The sequence below is a fragment of the Arvicola amphibius genome, chromosome 10 (genome assembly GCF_903992535.2).
Source record: "Arvicola amphibius chromosome 10, mArvAmp1.2, whole genome shotgun sequence".
Taxonomy (NCBI): domain Eukaryota; kingdom Metazoa; phylum Chordata; class Mammalia; order Rodentia; family Cricetidae; genus Arvicola; species Arvicola amphibius.
The window spans coordinates 122,904,634-122,921,024 of NC_052056.1; the positions used below are offsets into that span (position 1 = coordinate 122,904,634).

The 16,391-nt window shown below is 51.8% G+C and overlaps 1 protein-coding gene across 1 annotated transcript in view; it reads left to right on the forward strand.

Annotated features, from left to right (window-relative positions):
* The window catches only part of Myo18b (myosin XVIIIB), a 191,843-nt gene extending 179,676 nt beyond the window's left edge, over nucleotides 1-12,167 (forward strand). The window contains exons 42-43 of the mRNA XM_038344547.1: nucleotides 8,098-9,400; nucleotides 12,056-12,167. Coding sequence (XP_038200475.1) covers nucleotides 8,098-9,388 — 1,291 coding nt within the window. The 3' untranslated portion in view covers nucleotides 9,389-9,400; nucleotides 12,056-12,167. The remainder of the gene's footprint in view (nucleotides 1-8,097; nucleotides 9,401-12,055) is intronic.
* Nucleotides 12,168-16,391: the final 4,224 nt, after the last annotated feature.

Genomic DNA, 16,391 nt, shown 5'->3' on the forward strand with positions numbered 1-16,391 from the left:
GTGTACATTCGTATGGGGGAGGAATGCCCTTGGGCCAGTCTAGCCTCAGAACCATAGCCTTCTCAGTGGGACTGATCATTGAAGAATCATAAAAATATAGGATTTTTAAAAGGACCCTCCCCCTCATGGTCGCAGGAATACAGACATTAGCAAACACATAGTGTCATCTCAGATCCCAATATGCATTTCACCCAGTTGTCCCCAGTCTCACATCACTAGGTTTTAAAAAGAAGGATTTTATGAGGGAACACTTACTGACTTTAGTTGTCTGTGTTGGAGAAGTCTGGGGCTTCCTGACCAGTTGTCCCCACCGGATCCCCCATTATGTGCCCAACTGTTTGTCCTAGGCCTACACTCAGTCTCTTACCCTCTGCCTCCTTCATTGAAATGGATTCTGGGGGTCAAGTTTCTAGGAATGATTCTTTTTCATTGACACGCCTTTGCCCATATTTTTAGAGTGCAGGACATAATTCAATGTGTGTACAATCTGCAGTGTTCAAATCAAGGCCCTCCAGTCTCCTCCAAATTACCATTTCCATGTGTCTGGATCTTCAGAATCCCCTAGTCACTGCAAAATCTGTCACACGTCCCAGTAGGCTTTGACTTCTGTGTTGTGCTATAGGACACGGACTGAGCCCTAATGTTTACCTAGGTTTTGATCCCCATTTTAGGCTTTTTCACTCCCTACATCTGCCTCTACCCATCCCAGTCTCTAGTGAACCTGACAGCCCTCCCACCACCACCCCGTCACACTCCTGGTACCTGTGAGGCTGGCATAGGCAAAGCTTGGGATGCTCTGCCGCCCTGTGGAAGATCTGGGGGTGGGGTCCCCTGAGACAACTCACCAGGCTGGCATCTACAGAGCGGCAGAAGGGACTGCAAACGAGGCTGGCAGTCATCCTGCCCCTTGTGTCACGCCTATGTCACTCCAGTGTCCACACAGGACAGCCTTCTGCTGACCTCACCCGTCTGACTCAGTCACCCTGGTCCTCCTTGCTTCACACCCTTCCCTCTCAGCCTTCTGTCCTCGCTGAACCCCACTTTCTTGCCTGCATGTGTAGGTAATAGTCATTGCCTCAGAGAGTTCTGCAGATGGAATCGGCTAATAACTGGTGGGTGGGACCTTCCCTCCCGCAGAGCTTATCCTTCCAACCATTAACACCACTCAATGCTTCCCCTCCTCCAAAGCCTGACTCATCCCCACCTCCAGAAAGTCTGTGCTCCAGGCTCAGTACAAATAACAGGCTCCCTTGCCAACCCCTTGCTGCATTCATTCTGAAAGCTTCGCATTGCACCTGGAACGTCTTGCACAGCAAGCCCTCCCTCATGAACGCATCCCAAACTTGCACCAAAGATTTTCACTCCAAGGGCGAAGGTAGCCTGTCATCCACTTCCGTAAGTCAACCCAGTCTTGAGGCAGACAGGCCAGACTAGGATCTCAGCTCAGCTGCTTCCTCAGCAAGCGTGTTGGCCCCTCTGAGCCTCAACTTTCTCATGTATAAAATGGGACAATAAACAGTAAGGCAGCAGAGTGACCAGGAGCTAAGCCCACATCCTTCCATTTATTATGTGTTCCATGGCTTCATGTTTCCAAGCCTCATGGATGACAAAGGCATATGCTGCAGGGGAACATAGTGCCAATGCAGCTGAGGGACATGTGCCTTGTGCACAGCCCCAGGCACCATGCCAGTCTCCAGCATTTGCCTCTTGGATTTGGCTCTTGTGCCACTGGGCCATCTTCAGGGGGAGCTTATTTCTCCCTCCAGACCTCACCAGTGTTAAAAAAAACAGCACCATCTTCTTTATTTGCTCTACAGTTTCAGGGTGTGGGTACAGAATGGGAGTGACAGCTCACCCCTGGGGTGATTCATAGTGTCATTGCCTCTGCACGGAGTCTCCTGCAGCTACCGTTGGCTCTGGCTCCAGCTGGACGCTGAGGCAGGAATTGTAAATGCTACAGTGTAGTTGTGTCTGATCCAGCTTCCAAGGCCTGTGAGTTGGACCTGACCTTTCTCACTCGCTGTATCATGACAGGCTTCTAGAAAATATGTGCAAAACAGAACAAAACTTCACTTAGCTAAGGCCCCCCCCCCCATCCCTCAGCCTTCAGGGCTTGGGACCTGGAAAGAGCAAGGAGTGAATGCTGTCTTGCCAGTGAGGGTCCTGGTCCAGGTCCTAATCCACTTTTCAGGAAGACCGTGAGCAATGGTTTCATCGCAGCCAGCCCCAGTTTTCCCGTGTGTAAGGTAGGGCAGGGACACTGGTCTGGGAGAAGAGGCCAGAGGTCTCACCAGCGGCAGCTGATGTCCCTGGAGCACAGCTGCGGTGGCCAAGCTCAGAATGAAAACGCAGGAGACATCCATGAGACAACCCGGCAGGGGAAGGCTATGCCCCTTAGGTGATCCCTTCTCTGTGGCTGGCTTCTTCTGAGCGTGAACCATGGACAGAGGTCACCTCTTCTCTTCTGCCAGGATGGGTCTTGTTTATTCTTTAACGTCTGTGCTCAGCCTGGGTCTTCCTCAGCCCTGTTGTCAGAGCTATCAAGGACAAACAAGCAGACAGGTGTTGCAATACTAAAATAGATCAGATTAATGAAGAACAACACTTTGAAGCTAATCAGCATGCACTCACCCAGGTATGTGAGGGGACTTGGTTTCTGAAGCCCCCACAGATATGCACATTTGTGTTACGGTCTGGATTTGCACAGACCCCATGAACCCCTCATGCCCTGTCACCTTATAATACCAACACTCTGCCCTCACCAACCTAAAGAGCAGTCAGGTCTTTGTATTGTTTAAGGACAATGACAGAAAGTCTGTCTGTGCAAGTTCAGTGCTATCATGGTTATTTTTAAAATAATTTTTGTCTGGCTGAGCCCACGGACGCAGAACCTGCTGATGGCCCTGGTCAACTGTACACGCGGTAAAGTATAGGATGTGCTGTCTGCTCTGAGGCTCGGGCGTAGATGGAGGCTGACCAGCAAGAGCAGCTTATCTCTCACTCCTAATACGACCCTGAGACCTAAGGTGCCTTCTCAGAAGGAGAAGAGCCAGGATTGAACCCACTGTTACTCGCTTAAAAACTCATTTTTCTAACCTTGCAAATTCCAATATTCCAAAGATTTTATATCCTAGTGTACCTAACAGTCATTTGTAACATCAGGCAACCAGCACACAGAGAGTCCTGTATAGCGCTCCTATGGATTCTCACCAGCACACAGAGTCCTGTATAATGTTCCTGTGTATTCACCAGCACACAGAGAGTCCTGTATAGCGCTCCTATGGATTCTCACCAGCACACAGAGTCCTGTATAATGTTCCTGTGTATTCACCAGCACACAGAGAGTCCTGTATAGCGCTCCTATGGATTCTCACCAGCACACAGAGTCCTGTATAATGTTCCTGTGGCTTCATTACCAGCCTTTATTGGATTCCTACTGTGTGATAAGCATTGGAGCATCACTCGTAGCTGAACACAGTTGAGTTGAGCACCTACTGTGTGCCAGAGGATTGAAGACTACCCTTCTGGATCCAGTATACGTTCATGGGGTTTCTGAATACCGGGGCTCCCCTACCTCACTCCATATGTATCTACTGAGCATCTGCTGTGGACTAGGGCATTAGTCTGGGCAGTGGTGCTGAATATAACAAATACTTCTAACACGGGGCTTTCCTCTCTGTAACACTGGGAGGTGGATGTAGCTCCCCTATTTCTCAGCTGAGGGAATTCTGCCCTGGAGAATGTAAGGCAGTAAGCCCAATGGCAGTGTCATTCAGGACAGCACCAGACAAAGTCCCCTTGTCCCTTCTTCTGCCTGGAGGTCAAAACTCCTACCTCTCACGGTTGCCAAAGAGCGGGAGAGATGCCAGCCTGTTTTCTTCCCTGATCCCAGCACAGCACCCAGCACAGATGTTCCTGAAGCTGCCATGGCTGTGACCATTGACCATCTTTGTATCTGAGCCACCTCAATGCCTGTTCTTTGGAGTGACTAAGGGATAGGCTGCAGAAGTCCCCGCATATTTCAGGAGCCTCTCTTCAGAGACTAACCCCATTGCTGGCATTCATTGTCCCAGCCACTCAGCGAGCCTTCGGTGCCGTAGCCTCTCCTTGGCCAGGGCCGAGAGTCAGGTGGGCATCTTTACTGTCTGCCACTCATCTCTCATGGGAATCTGACAAGGGCATTTCAGCCAGGACACCCTGAAGGACACCTGAAAGGCAGGAATGAGTGTCCCAGGCCTGTGTACCTGAACACGGGCTATCCTTGAAGGTTACAGAGCCAGGACAGGATGTGCCAGCCTCAAGTGGCAGAGCCAGAATTCTTCCCCAAAGCCCAGAGGATGTCTGGACTGATAAATCCCACAGTGTGTGCACAGAATGTGGTTACAGGAACTCCATACACAGACAGCTGATGCAGACAGCAACAGGGAAGGCTGGGAGCCATGGGGGTGAGGGGCGTGGGGTTCTGTGCAGTGGAGCAGAGAAGGAGTTCTCTACCTCTCACCCAGCACCCCCATCCTCTGCGGTCCCTCCCAGGAATCCACGCATTGTGGTTTGTATCTCTGTTGATCCCTCAAAGGCATCAGACCTTCCCAGGCAGGCGGGGCTCAGCCCTGGATCCTGCTCATGAAGCCAAGCCACACTTGTAGCCATCAGGGCCACTAGCCCGGGCCACCTGCACCTTGCATAGACACACACAGCTGCAGACCCCAGTCTGAGGTCCTGGCTAATACTGCTCCCCACCCCGCCCCTGCATTTTTTTTCCAAAGATGAAAAAATCCAGTCCCTGCAGTAATTCTCCATCCACGCCCCTCTTGGCCTCACCTCTGTCTCCCACTTCTCTCCTCCACCAGCGGGGTCCTCCATAGTCCCTCCAGCACCTCCCTCTCCCCCACCCCATGGTAGTCTACAAGGTGCCCCCTCCGCCACTCCACACCAGCTCCTCTCACTCTCCAGAGCTTTTCTCTTCTGGTGTCTCTGTCCTTCCCTTCTTGTTCTCATCTTGACCCCTTCTCTTCTCCTCTACCCTGATTAAGCCCACCATTTGCTGGGCACCTAGTGTGAGCCAGGCTGAGTTCTGAGTCCAGGGTTGAGACAAGATCCTGCTGACATGAGTTTGGAGTCTTTGACTCTCCCATCTCCCCCTTCTCCTGTGTGTGTGTGTGTGTGTGTGTGTGTGTGTGTGTTTCTCCTCCTCCACACCTTCCTACCTTGCTTCAGCTTCCAGTCATTCCATTTTTCCCCACCTTGCCCTGGCATCGGAAGCCAACAGTCATGGTAGGAATTGGGAGCAATAGGACTACAGAGTCCCAGGAGAGCAGGCAGCAGGCACCCTTGATGTCATCACCCACCCCAAGTGGCAGCCGATGAAAGAGACCGAGATCTGAGATACATTCATCACCCCCACCTCCTTTCAAGGCCAATACAGCACAGAGATGACTTTTGTCCGCTTGGGAGCAGCCCACCGGCCCTGACAGCACAGAGCTGTTTATTCGAAGGGAGAATGGAATGAAAAGAGTGTGAATGCACACATGTGCTTGCACGTGTGTGTGTTTGCGCGTGTGTATGTGTGTGTGCGTGTGTTTCAAAGCACTGCTCTCTACAAGCATGCCTTTGCGTGACTGGAAAGCAGCCACTGGGCTGCACACTTGATGCTCAGGCAGGTCCAGCTGTGATGGGATGAGACGTGGCAGGCAGGGCATAGGAAAGAAGGCAGCTGCTGGGGGAGAAGTGTGAAGCTTTGTTTCAGCTGGCAGGGTCACCCACTTCTTGCTGAGTGATACAAGGTCACTGCCTATGTGGTCGTCAGTTTTCCCTTTATCTGTTTTAGTTCTACTTGTGGTCTCACTGTGTCTAGTGGTGGGTTAACTGGAGGTGAGAGGTTAGAGGTGGGATGGTAATAACTAAAGTCATTTGCGATAGATGTTACTCATTCCTGCGTTCCTCTTGATTAAAGAACAGGCCAAGTGCAGAATCAAGAGTGCTTGCTTTGTTTTCCTAACCAACTGCCCATGAGGCCAACATTGCAGGACGGGGAAAGCGGGGCTCCCTGAAGGGTAGCAGGACACATAGAACAGAGGCTGAATATAAGGAGGTCCTGGCTACTTGTCATTGTCCATCCGTGCTGTGCCTAGTCTGCAGCACGGAGCAGGGGACAATGGGTGCAGCCAGGCCTATGCTCCATCCTCATGAAACTGTTTGGCAGGACCATGATGGTCTGGCAGCGTCTCACAGATGCCATGCTGGCAGGACCCCCTAGGAGAGAAACCCATGGGATGGGTGAGGCTCCGGCCTCCAGTGTCCTTGGAGCCATGATAACAAAACACCAAAGTCCAAGTGGTTTATAAACCACAGAAGTTGATTCCTCAGCATCTGCAGGCTGAAAGTTCAAGTTCACCGCCCCAGCAGAACTTGTCTGGCTCATGGGTGGCTGTCTTCACTATCCTGCTTTGGAAGAATGGGGTAACTGGGTTGTCTGGGGGTCGTGTGTGTGTGTGTGTGTGTGTTTGTGTGTGTGTGTGTGTGTGTGTGTGTGTGTGTGTAGACCAGAGATCAACCTCAGGTGGAGCCTCAGAATTCATCTACCTCTGGTTTTGAGACTGGCCTGGAGCTCGCTGATGAACACAGCTGGTCGGCTGTGATCTGCAGGGGCCACCTGTCTCTCCCTCCTCAGTGCTGAGATGACAAGTACACACTGTCACACCAACCTTCATGTGTCAGTTTAGGGACTCACATTTGTGTGACAAGCACTCTACCGACTGAACCATCCCCCTAGCCCTGGAGTTTTGTGTAAGGGTAAGAAGAGGGCATTAATCCCATACAAGAACTCACCCTCAAACCTTGTCACCCCCAAGACTCCACTGCCTAACTCCTGTGGGGTATAATCACAACCTAAGAATATGGAGGGAGGTTGGCAAAGACCTGGCTCTCTAGGCTAGCTGTCCCCTCCTGTCCCCTGTCAGTCATTTCTTCTGGGGACCTCAGTGTGGTTATATCCTCAGATTCCAGAGTTCCAATCCCCCCCCCCCCCCGTGAACTACCCTATGTGATTGGGTGGAGGTGGCAAACTCCAGCCAGGAACAGGATGCTTTTCTGAAAGCTTTCTACCAGCATCCCAGCCACCTTTAGCACGTGGCAGAGCCCCTACACTCGTCCCATTGTCACAGATCCAACGAGCAGCCAGAGCCCAAGGACACCTGGTTCCCACCTCACTGCTGGCCTGCTCGGGCAGCTTTGTCTGCCTGTCCCAGCCCTAACATCTGGTGTTCCTTTCTGTTTCTAAATAAATTACAAGACTTCAGTGGTGGGTGGACAGGGTCTTGTTTCCCTAAGAAGGGAGCACAGAAGTATTTTATTATACTGCTGGCCTGTCACCTTGTTCCTTTAAAGAACACCCCCCCACACACACACACCACTCAAGGCTCTGGCTTTGGGGATATGATGCAGGGCTGCCACACACTGCTACATAACAACGGAGGATATTGCATCCCAGAATAGAAACTACCTGGCCCTGCCACCACCCCTGCCCCCTGCTCCCCAACCTCTGTAGAGATCTGGCTTCAAGTTTATTTCATGTGAATCTTTCCCTTTGGGAAATGTTCTTAACGGCCCCTGTCCTCCACTCCATGAAGCCATCAGAGGTCTAATGAAGTATCTCACCAAGACACAACGGTGCTACCCAATGCTCCAGCACACCACTTGTTAGAGTTACCCTCTGAGTTTGGCCTCAAATAAGTCACCCTGCATGTTTCCCCTGCAAGCATGGAAAAATGGATTGCTTATCACACACGAGGCTCTGGAGGGATGTGCTTTCATGTCAGACAGAATGCCCCATAAGTCCAAGTCACTCAGTGCTGATCCACTCAAATGCACTTAGCTGGGTTTAATTATAGATAGAAACTGCATCTCAGAAAGCAACACAAAATCATTTACACAGCTGGAGTTTCCACATCAAATCACATGATTCACTTGAGGCTGCAGCAGGGACCGCCTTTACATAGACAAAATAATGCTCACGCCTGGGCTTAGTAGCTCTTGTGTGGTACTCGAAAATCGTATGAATTGCCATTTCTAGTGGTTGCATCTTTCTTCTTGATGCAGGGTAAGCGAAGAGGCCGGAGATGCTGAGAGGCTGAGACCATTATCCTCGGCACTGAGTGGAGCCTGCGACACTCCCATAGAGACCTCGAGGGGTGGTTCTGTGTCTCTGCACCCAGCCTTCCCACCAAAGCCCTACAATTTGGGGGATGGAGAAGGCTTTGCTGTCCACAGAAAAGCCACCCCAGAGCGACCAGGCACTCTGTCCTCTTCTCCCACTTCTCAGAGCATGGCTATGTCACCCCCACCCAGGGACAAACTACCAAGCCCATCGGCTGCTCTCTCAGAGTTTGTGGAAGAGCTCCGCAGAAAGAGGGCCCAGAGAGGCCAGTATTCCTCTCTGCACCTGGGTGAGGGACCCACAATCCCTATTTTCCAGACCACTGGGGCGTCCTCGCTTAGGAGGGGCAGAGCCAACAGCGATGAGGGAGACCTCTCGGTGTGGACCCGGGCAAAATCTCCTCTGGGAGCAGAGGGGATCCCCAAGGCCACAGCTGGTCTCTCACGGTCCACCAGTCTCAAGTGTATCTCCTCAGAGGACACAGAGGACATTGCCCTGCTGCCTTACAAGCAGAAGACACGGGTTGGTTCCTGCGAGTCCCTCTTAGAGTCCAGACCCAGCACAAGGAGAAAGTCGGGCTCTCCCGCGGCACTCAGGGACCGGAGCTCTCCCGCGGCACTCAGGGACCCCAGCTCTCCCGCGGCACTCAGGGACCCAATCTTATCACCTACCCTGCGGCCCAGGAGGCGGTGTCTGGAGTCCTCTGTGGATGATGCCGTCGGCCTAGACCTTGGGAAGGAACCTCTCGTCTTCCAGAACCGCCAGTTCTCTCATCTGATGGAGGAAACTCTGGACAGTGGTCCATTCAGCTGGAAGCTTCCAAGCCTCAATTACAGACGCCAGACCAAAGTGGACTTTGAAGACTTTCTCCCAGCCATCAGGAAACCCAGCACTGCTTTGTCCGAGGCTGCCAAAGATGGGAAGGAGGCTTCAAAACATCCGAACGTCCACTTTGAGACGGAAGAGGCTGACCGCTCTTTTCTCTCGGGGATCAAAACCATTTTGAAAAAGAACCCAGAATCTAAGGAGGACCCTGCTCACCTCTCTGACTCCTCCTCCTCCTCCAGCTCCATCATATCCTTCAAAAGTTCAGACAGCATCAAGAGTGGTCCAAGAGTCCCAAGACTCCAAGGTGACGGTGGCGAGCAGATGTCCCCTGAGCACAGAGAGCCTGGCACTCTGAGGAAAGGTGACGACGTTGAGAGCATAATGAGGAAGTATCTCCAACCGTAGGGTTTGGTGCAGGTAAGGATGGCAAGTTAGGTCAGCCCCAGGCCAGGCAGCCTCCAGGGAAATGGGGGTTGGGTGGCTTGCTCCAAGGTGTCAGGGCTGTAGCTGACATATATGGCACTGTACGATGTACATCGGAAAGCAGAGTTCCCAGGGGACGGTGCTGACAGAGGGGAAGACAGACACTGGCAGACAGCTCAGTGGCTAGAGTGCATTTCCAAGAATGGGGACTTGAGTTTGGATCCCCAGTACCCATGTAAAAACCTGACAGGCAGGCGGCCAACCTAGGAGGTAGAGACCGAGGAGCCCTGCCTGACATCTAGGCTAAACAAACAGGCAAGCCCTGGGTTCAGAGAGACCAGGACTCAACATCTAAGATGAAGAGAGGCTCTAGAAGACTTCACTTGCTGTCAGTCTTAGATCACCACAGGCATGTGCTTACACATCTGCACACATGTGCATCCACACACATGCAAAAGTGAGTGACAGGTTTGGGGAGGTGGCTCAGTCAAAAGACTGCTTGCCAGGCAAGAGTAAGGATTTGAGTTCTATCCCCAGAACAGATGTAAAAATTGTTTAGTGTACTTGTACTTGTAACCCTGGTACTGTCCTTCTTGTCCTGACAGGCACACACATGTGTGCACACAAACACACATATACACATGTACATATGCACACAAAGACAGTGCAGGCCTTTTGGTGGCCCCATTGAGTCTTCTTTTCTTAACCTCTTTCCACTTGGGGCAGAAGAGGCTGGTATGGCATTCTATCTACAGAATGTTCTCACTGAGCCACCGAAGGTCAGATTGGAGAATGCACGCCAAACGGTGAGATCAGCTTTGGCTTTATCTGTAGAGAGAAACTGGAACCCCAAGGATGGAATGGAAACATGTGCAGAGTCCAGAGCCCAGCAAGAGAGGAGCCAGGTTTTCTCCACCTCATCTCTGCTCCCAGCCCTAATCCTGCTTCTTCCCCAAGCCAAGCACAGGACAGGTGTCCCTCCCATGCAGACTGACATCTGTCAAATGCATGTATCAGCTGCGGCTCACTGCTCACAATAACCCACGAGGTGATTAGCACTAGTTACCATTTATCCCCATCTCCCAGGCTGACCAACTAAGGATCAGAGAGTTCAAAATCACCCAGGCAAGCCTGAGGCCCTGAACTCCAGAATCCTCCCCTCTCTCTCCAAGGCTCATCCTTAGTTCCACCACACAGGTGTCTTAAGAAAGGAAGTCATTACTGTTCTGTATGCCATACACAGGCAACACTAACATAGCTGTGGCACACAGGTGCTTAGTGTGTGCACCGCCACAGCCCCCAGGCCTCCTGGAAGCCCATGCCCACACACACCTGCTCCTTTGAGAGGTACCCTCAGCTCATGGTCAAGTCACTGGCCCCTCCGCAGAGACCGGCTCGGGCTATATCCGAGCAAATTAATTTGACTTAGCATGGCCTTCTCTCTGCTCTCAATTACTGAGTAAAGATCTGATATTCATTTACATTATTATGCTCTCAGGGACAGGGAAGCAGTTTCAAAGGCCAAGTAAAGGGCATGCATCCACAAGGGGATGGTGCTTGGTACACACTGGCCTGAACACCTTGTCTCTGCCATTATTATTTTTTTTTAACTCAAGTACCCTCTTCTCTCTGAGGGAAGTTCTCTGAAATGTTCGCTCTACTGGGGAGCACCAACCGCATGTCTCCCAAATTCCCAGGCTGGGGATCTAAACCATACCGAACAGCCCAGACAAACCCCAGGTCCAGCCCCTCCCTCCCTCACTGCTAACAATGAGACCATGGGTGGGCCATGGGGCCTAATCAACATCTGTGTCTCCAGTAGGGTGGGTAGTGGACAGTAACCAGTAATGAGAATTTAAAAGATCAGCTGGGTTAGCGTTACATGCCTGTGATTCCCATGCTGGGGATGTTTGGGCAGGAGGGTCACAAGTTAATGGCCAGCCTGGGATATATAATAAGACCCTGTCTCAAATACAAACACACACACACATACACACACACACACACACGGATGTCCACACACATACATGTATATATACACATACACATTTTACACACACACATGTACATATACGCACACATATACATTCATACATACATATACACATTCTCTCTCTCTCTCTCTCACACACACACACACACACACACACAGAGAGAGAGAGATAAATAAATACAAGCAATGGAAACAGCCTGGCCTCACCTCAGTGGAGAGCAGGTTGCTTTAACCTTGACACTTGTGTCCCGTGTGGGCTCCTTCCCATCCCTGTGATCCACTCACAGAGGAGAAAGGTTACAGTGGCTCGGGGCTCTGGAAGCTCTGGTCTGTGGCTCCATGGCTTTGAGCCTGTACTACAAGGGTGGACAGGGAAGATGAGAGAGAGGCAGAGACAGGGGGCTCCCCTGAGTGACCCCAAACAGTCCATGGGACCCCCACATGGGAAGTTTCCACACATCCCACTAACATCACGTAAAGAAGCCTTTAGACTTGGGCCTTGGGTACTGCACAGATCCAAATAACAGCAGCCTCTTAGAAATCTGTCCTGCTCCCTCCAGAGGCATCCCCCCCCTGCCGTGTTCTCTCTAGTAAGCCTCCCCATGCCAGGCTTGCCAGCCTGCACCTCATTCTATCTCCTCTTTGTTTGCTTCCAGCCTCCCCAGAACTGGGGCCACCAAAGACGCCCTACTCCAAACCTGTGGAGACAAAAGAGAGACCCCCAAGCTCTTGGGGCCCTCCATCCAGATCCAGGAAACCTGGCCACCCTCAGGGTGTGGGACAGGCCCAAAGAGACATGCCCCAACAGGCCACCAGGCTGAACATACGCTTGGTCTGTATTAAATAAAGTTGGCTTCCTTGGGGTCTGTGTGGCTTCTCTGTTCAGGACTCTGTTGGGAAGCAGGTGGGGGAGCAAAGCGAAGGCCCGAAGAATAGGAATAGCCCAAGGGCCTAACGAGGTGTGTTGAATGTTGTCCGTTCCCTCTCACCACGTCTACTGGCCCTGGCCTGCCTCTTCATCAGATCATGGCCTGTAGTCCACTTTGGGTAGCTTCCTCTGTCACTCTTTACCCTGTCTTCTGAGACAGAGAGGCTCTTTGAGTGTGCACTGGCTAACCCCGCCTGCCAGGCTGGCCCCAGGCATCCGGGACAACTCCCTCCCTAGTGCTGGGATTACAGCTGTGCAGTCAGTTTTCTGTCCCTGATAAAACAGCATGACCAAGGCAACTTAGAGAGGGAAGGGCTCTTGGTTCCTGGGGGATAAGAGTCCATCGCCGTCACGGTAGAAAGTCACAGGCTTGGAAGCTAAGCCAGGATGTGAGGGCTCTCACATCATGAACCACGAGCAAAACCAGAGACAACAACTGGAAGCCTTATGAGTTTTTAAACTCTCAGAACCCACCTCAGTGACATACTTCTTCCAAGGGTCATACTTCCTGAGCCTTCCCAAACAACAGCACCAACTGGGCACTGAACACTCAAACACAGGAGCTGATGGTGGACATTCATTCAAACCACCCTGAGATCCACATACGGGCTCTCATGTTTGTGTAGCAAAGACTCCTTCTTACAAAAATAAAACCAAGGGGGTGTGCCACACACAGAATTGATGAATCCCTGAGTTCCCTCCTGTGTGTTCAAGTCCTCCTCCCAACTGTGTCTGAGTGGTGTGAGTTGCTGTGTGGATTGCGGATGTGTCCTGTTTGCCAGGCTATGGGGGCGGTAATGCAGCCTCTAGGGCAGGAGCGTGGCTGTCACTTCTCAGTTCTGGGGGATGGATGCTGATGATCAAGAGGCCAGCCCTTTGAGGACTGTGGGAACCCCTTCCCTCCCCCTGGACACCTCCCACCAACTCCCCTCTCTGCACATCTGGAAGCACCCACCCTAATGAACGTTTTAAAACTTGATTATCTTTCTCTAGATAAGGTCATGGTCTGGCACCCTTGCTGTTAAACTTCGATGTTTCTCTGTTGTGGTGTAAGAATAGACACAACTGAATCAAAACAACAGGCGAGAGAAAGAAAAGACACATCCGCTCTGAGCATGGTCAGTGGGGACAGTGGGAAGGAGGAAGGCTGAGGGCTGAGGCTGGGGTAGGTACAGCACCCCTGGGTGCAGTGGACTCCTGCGTTCCCAGAGAACACAGCAAAGAGTTCCCAGGCAGGGAACAGGTGACCAGTGGGATTGCAAAGAGCAGGCGGAACCTCTGTGGGTTAAAGGTCCTGGTAGGGACGGGGGCGTGGCACAAACGCCCACTGGACATGGCCATGAGGAACACACAGGAGCTAAAGGACCCACCAAAGCGCCCACAGGGTCGTGGGTCCTCTGCCAAGTCATTCGCCTCCGTAAGCCTCTGTTTCACATCTCCGGAATGGGAACACTGGATATTAGAGTCCAGGGAGATCTGAAGAAGAGAGTGAAACAAATGCCATCATTTTCTTCAGACCCACAGAGGAACCGTACGGGACGAAAGACCTCAGCCACGGGGGCTCACCAGGAAATACCAAGGCCTGGGGGCTGAAACCAAGTGCCACGGATGTTGACTCTGCCAGGGACCATCTCCTCCTTGGCGTACAGATTGCACTGTTTGTGTGTCTGCAAACGCCTTTACTCTGTCCGTCTGTCCTCACACACCTTCACTCTGTCAGTCTGTCTGTCCATCTGGAGTCTCTCTGAACTTGAAAACTTCCTTTCACCGCATTCAGGACAGGATGGAGCCCACCCTAACCGCTTGGTTGTGATGATCCCTTCTTTGAAGGCCTGCTATAAACATGACCTCTTTCGATGGTACCAAGATGGCTTGCATTTTTAGAGGATTACAGTTTGACTTATGGTGTGTACTGTGCAGTAGTTTGTGACCGCTTAAGACTTTAATAACAATGTGGCTATCTGTGTGACCAACAGGTAAACATGTCTCCTCTCCCAGTCTCGCTCCCAAAGCAAGGCTGTTTTGGACATGGTCCTCTGCATTTCATGATTCTTTTGAGCCTGGAATCCAAGAGCTCCTGGGAGATTCTCTATGCCTGAGTTCTCACTCCACCAAGATTTGTAGTCACCCACACACTCAGTGCCAGGCACCAGTCCCCATGCTGAGGACACATGGGAAGGCAAAGGGACAGGCAAAAGGCCCTGCTTCTCGGTGGGGGACTTTGTAGTTCAGAGACTCGGACAAGGAGCAAGGAAACAAATCCACGGCCAGAGAGCAAGACTGGGGAGAGTAAAGCTGAGGAAACCCTTGTTCTCGGAAACACGTTTTTATTAAAGAAAAGCTGTCATCAGCTTCCGTCATGTACACTGACGCCTCCAGAAAGGTCAGACCTGCTAACAAGACGAGGCTTTCCTCCTTCAGCCAGGAACAGATCTTCTAAAGAGGATCATTAAGAGTCAATTTGCTACACCAGACCTGGTGACTCACGCCTGTGATCCTAGTACCAAGGTCAGGCAGGAGGATGGCATCCTGGAGGTCGTCTGTGCTCTGCAGAGTCTGTCTCCAAACAACAACGGGCATGGAGACAGCTCAGTCAAAATCCTGCTGTACAAACATGAGTTCAGATTTCCCACAATCAGTGTGGAAAGGCAGGGTAAAGCATCACCCAGTACCAGGGAGTCGGGTAGGAAGAACCTCTGGCCAGCCAGCTCATATGGCTGAATCCAAGAGTGCCAAATTCAGCAAGAGACCTTTGCTCAAATAACAACAGAGGAAGACACCAAACATCTGTTTGTGGCCTACATGCACAGAGAATAACCCACATGCACAGAGACATGCAGACACACACACACACTGATGTACCATCCTACAACACAAACCAGATGTCTGGGCTGCAGAGCCCACCCAGTGGGGAAGTGGCCACACCAACACCTCCTCTTCCACGCAAAGGGCATTTTGAGCTGTGTGTCCAGGTCTCAGAAAAAGCTTAGACAGTCAGTACTAGAGGGATTTAGAGAAAATCCCCAAAGTGAGGCTCAGACAGTAGTTAGTCTGAGACTAACCTGTCACCCAGCAATCAGGAGGCAAGGCAGGGAAATCAGAAGCTCAGGGTTATCCTGGGCTATATAGTTGAGTTCAAGGTCAGGCTGGAATACATAAGACTGTGTCTCAAAAAAAAAGAGCAAGATAGAGAAAGGATAGAAGGAGGGAAGGGAAGGGAGGGAGGATCAGTGGAGAAAAGGAGAAGAGGGAGGAGCAGTGGGAAGGGAGGAGCAGTGGAGGGGAGAGGAGGGAGGAGCAGTGGAGGGGAAAGGAGGGAGGAGCAGTGGGAGGGGAGGGAGGAACAGTGGAGGGGAGAGAGGAGCAGTGGGGGGAATGGAAAGGAAAAGGAGGAGAGAGGAAGGGGAAGAAGGGATGAGAGGAGAGGGTAGGGGAAGGAAAGAAGAGTGGAAGGGAGAGAAAGGAAGATTTCACCAAAGGTGCTCTGTGTCCAGGCTGTTTGGAAGTTAGTTAATAATTACCTGTCCAGCAAAACACATCAGCTCTCGTGCTGCCCCCAGTGTGCAGCAGTGCTGAGGACCCTGGCTGAGGTCAGAGGAGCCCAGGTGCGGCTTTCCTAAGGCTTGGTGTCAGTGACCAACATCTCTCCATTCCGGGGACCCCCACCCTTCCCGGAGGTCCACGGATGAGCTCCCTCCGCTGTCTTTGGAAGGCCATGGGCAGCCTGAGCAGCCTGGGCAGCTGAAGAGGCAGCCCCTCTTTAGCCCTGACTACCTATTTACCTGTCGGGGAACTCCAGCTTCAGAGCACAGCAGCAGCCTAGGTAACAAGCTAGCAGGACCTGTCACCTTCTCATCAGCAACCTCCATCCCCAGTTCCTTGTGTGTCTGTGCTGAGCCAAGCCCAGAGCTGGGTGACATCCCCAAGAGGCAGGGTCAGGGGCTTCCTGCCTGGTCAGTGTCTATGGGAGATAGAAAATGACTTATGCTTAGCTGAGTGAGAACTCAGCACTCTCAGTTCAGTGGGGTAGCATATGGGGCCCCTCTTCTCCCAGAACCCCAAGT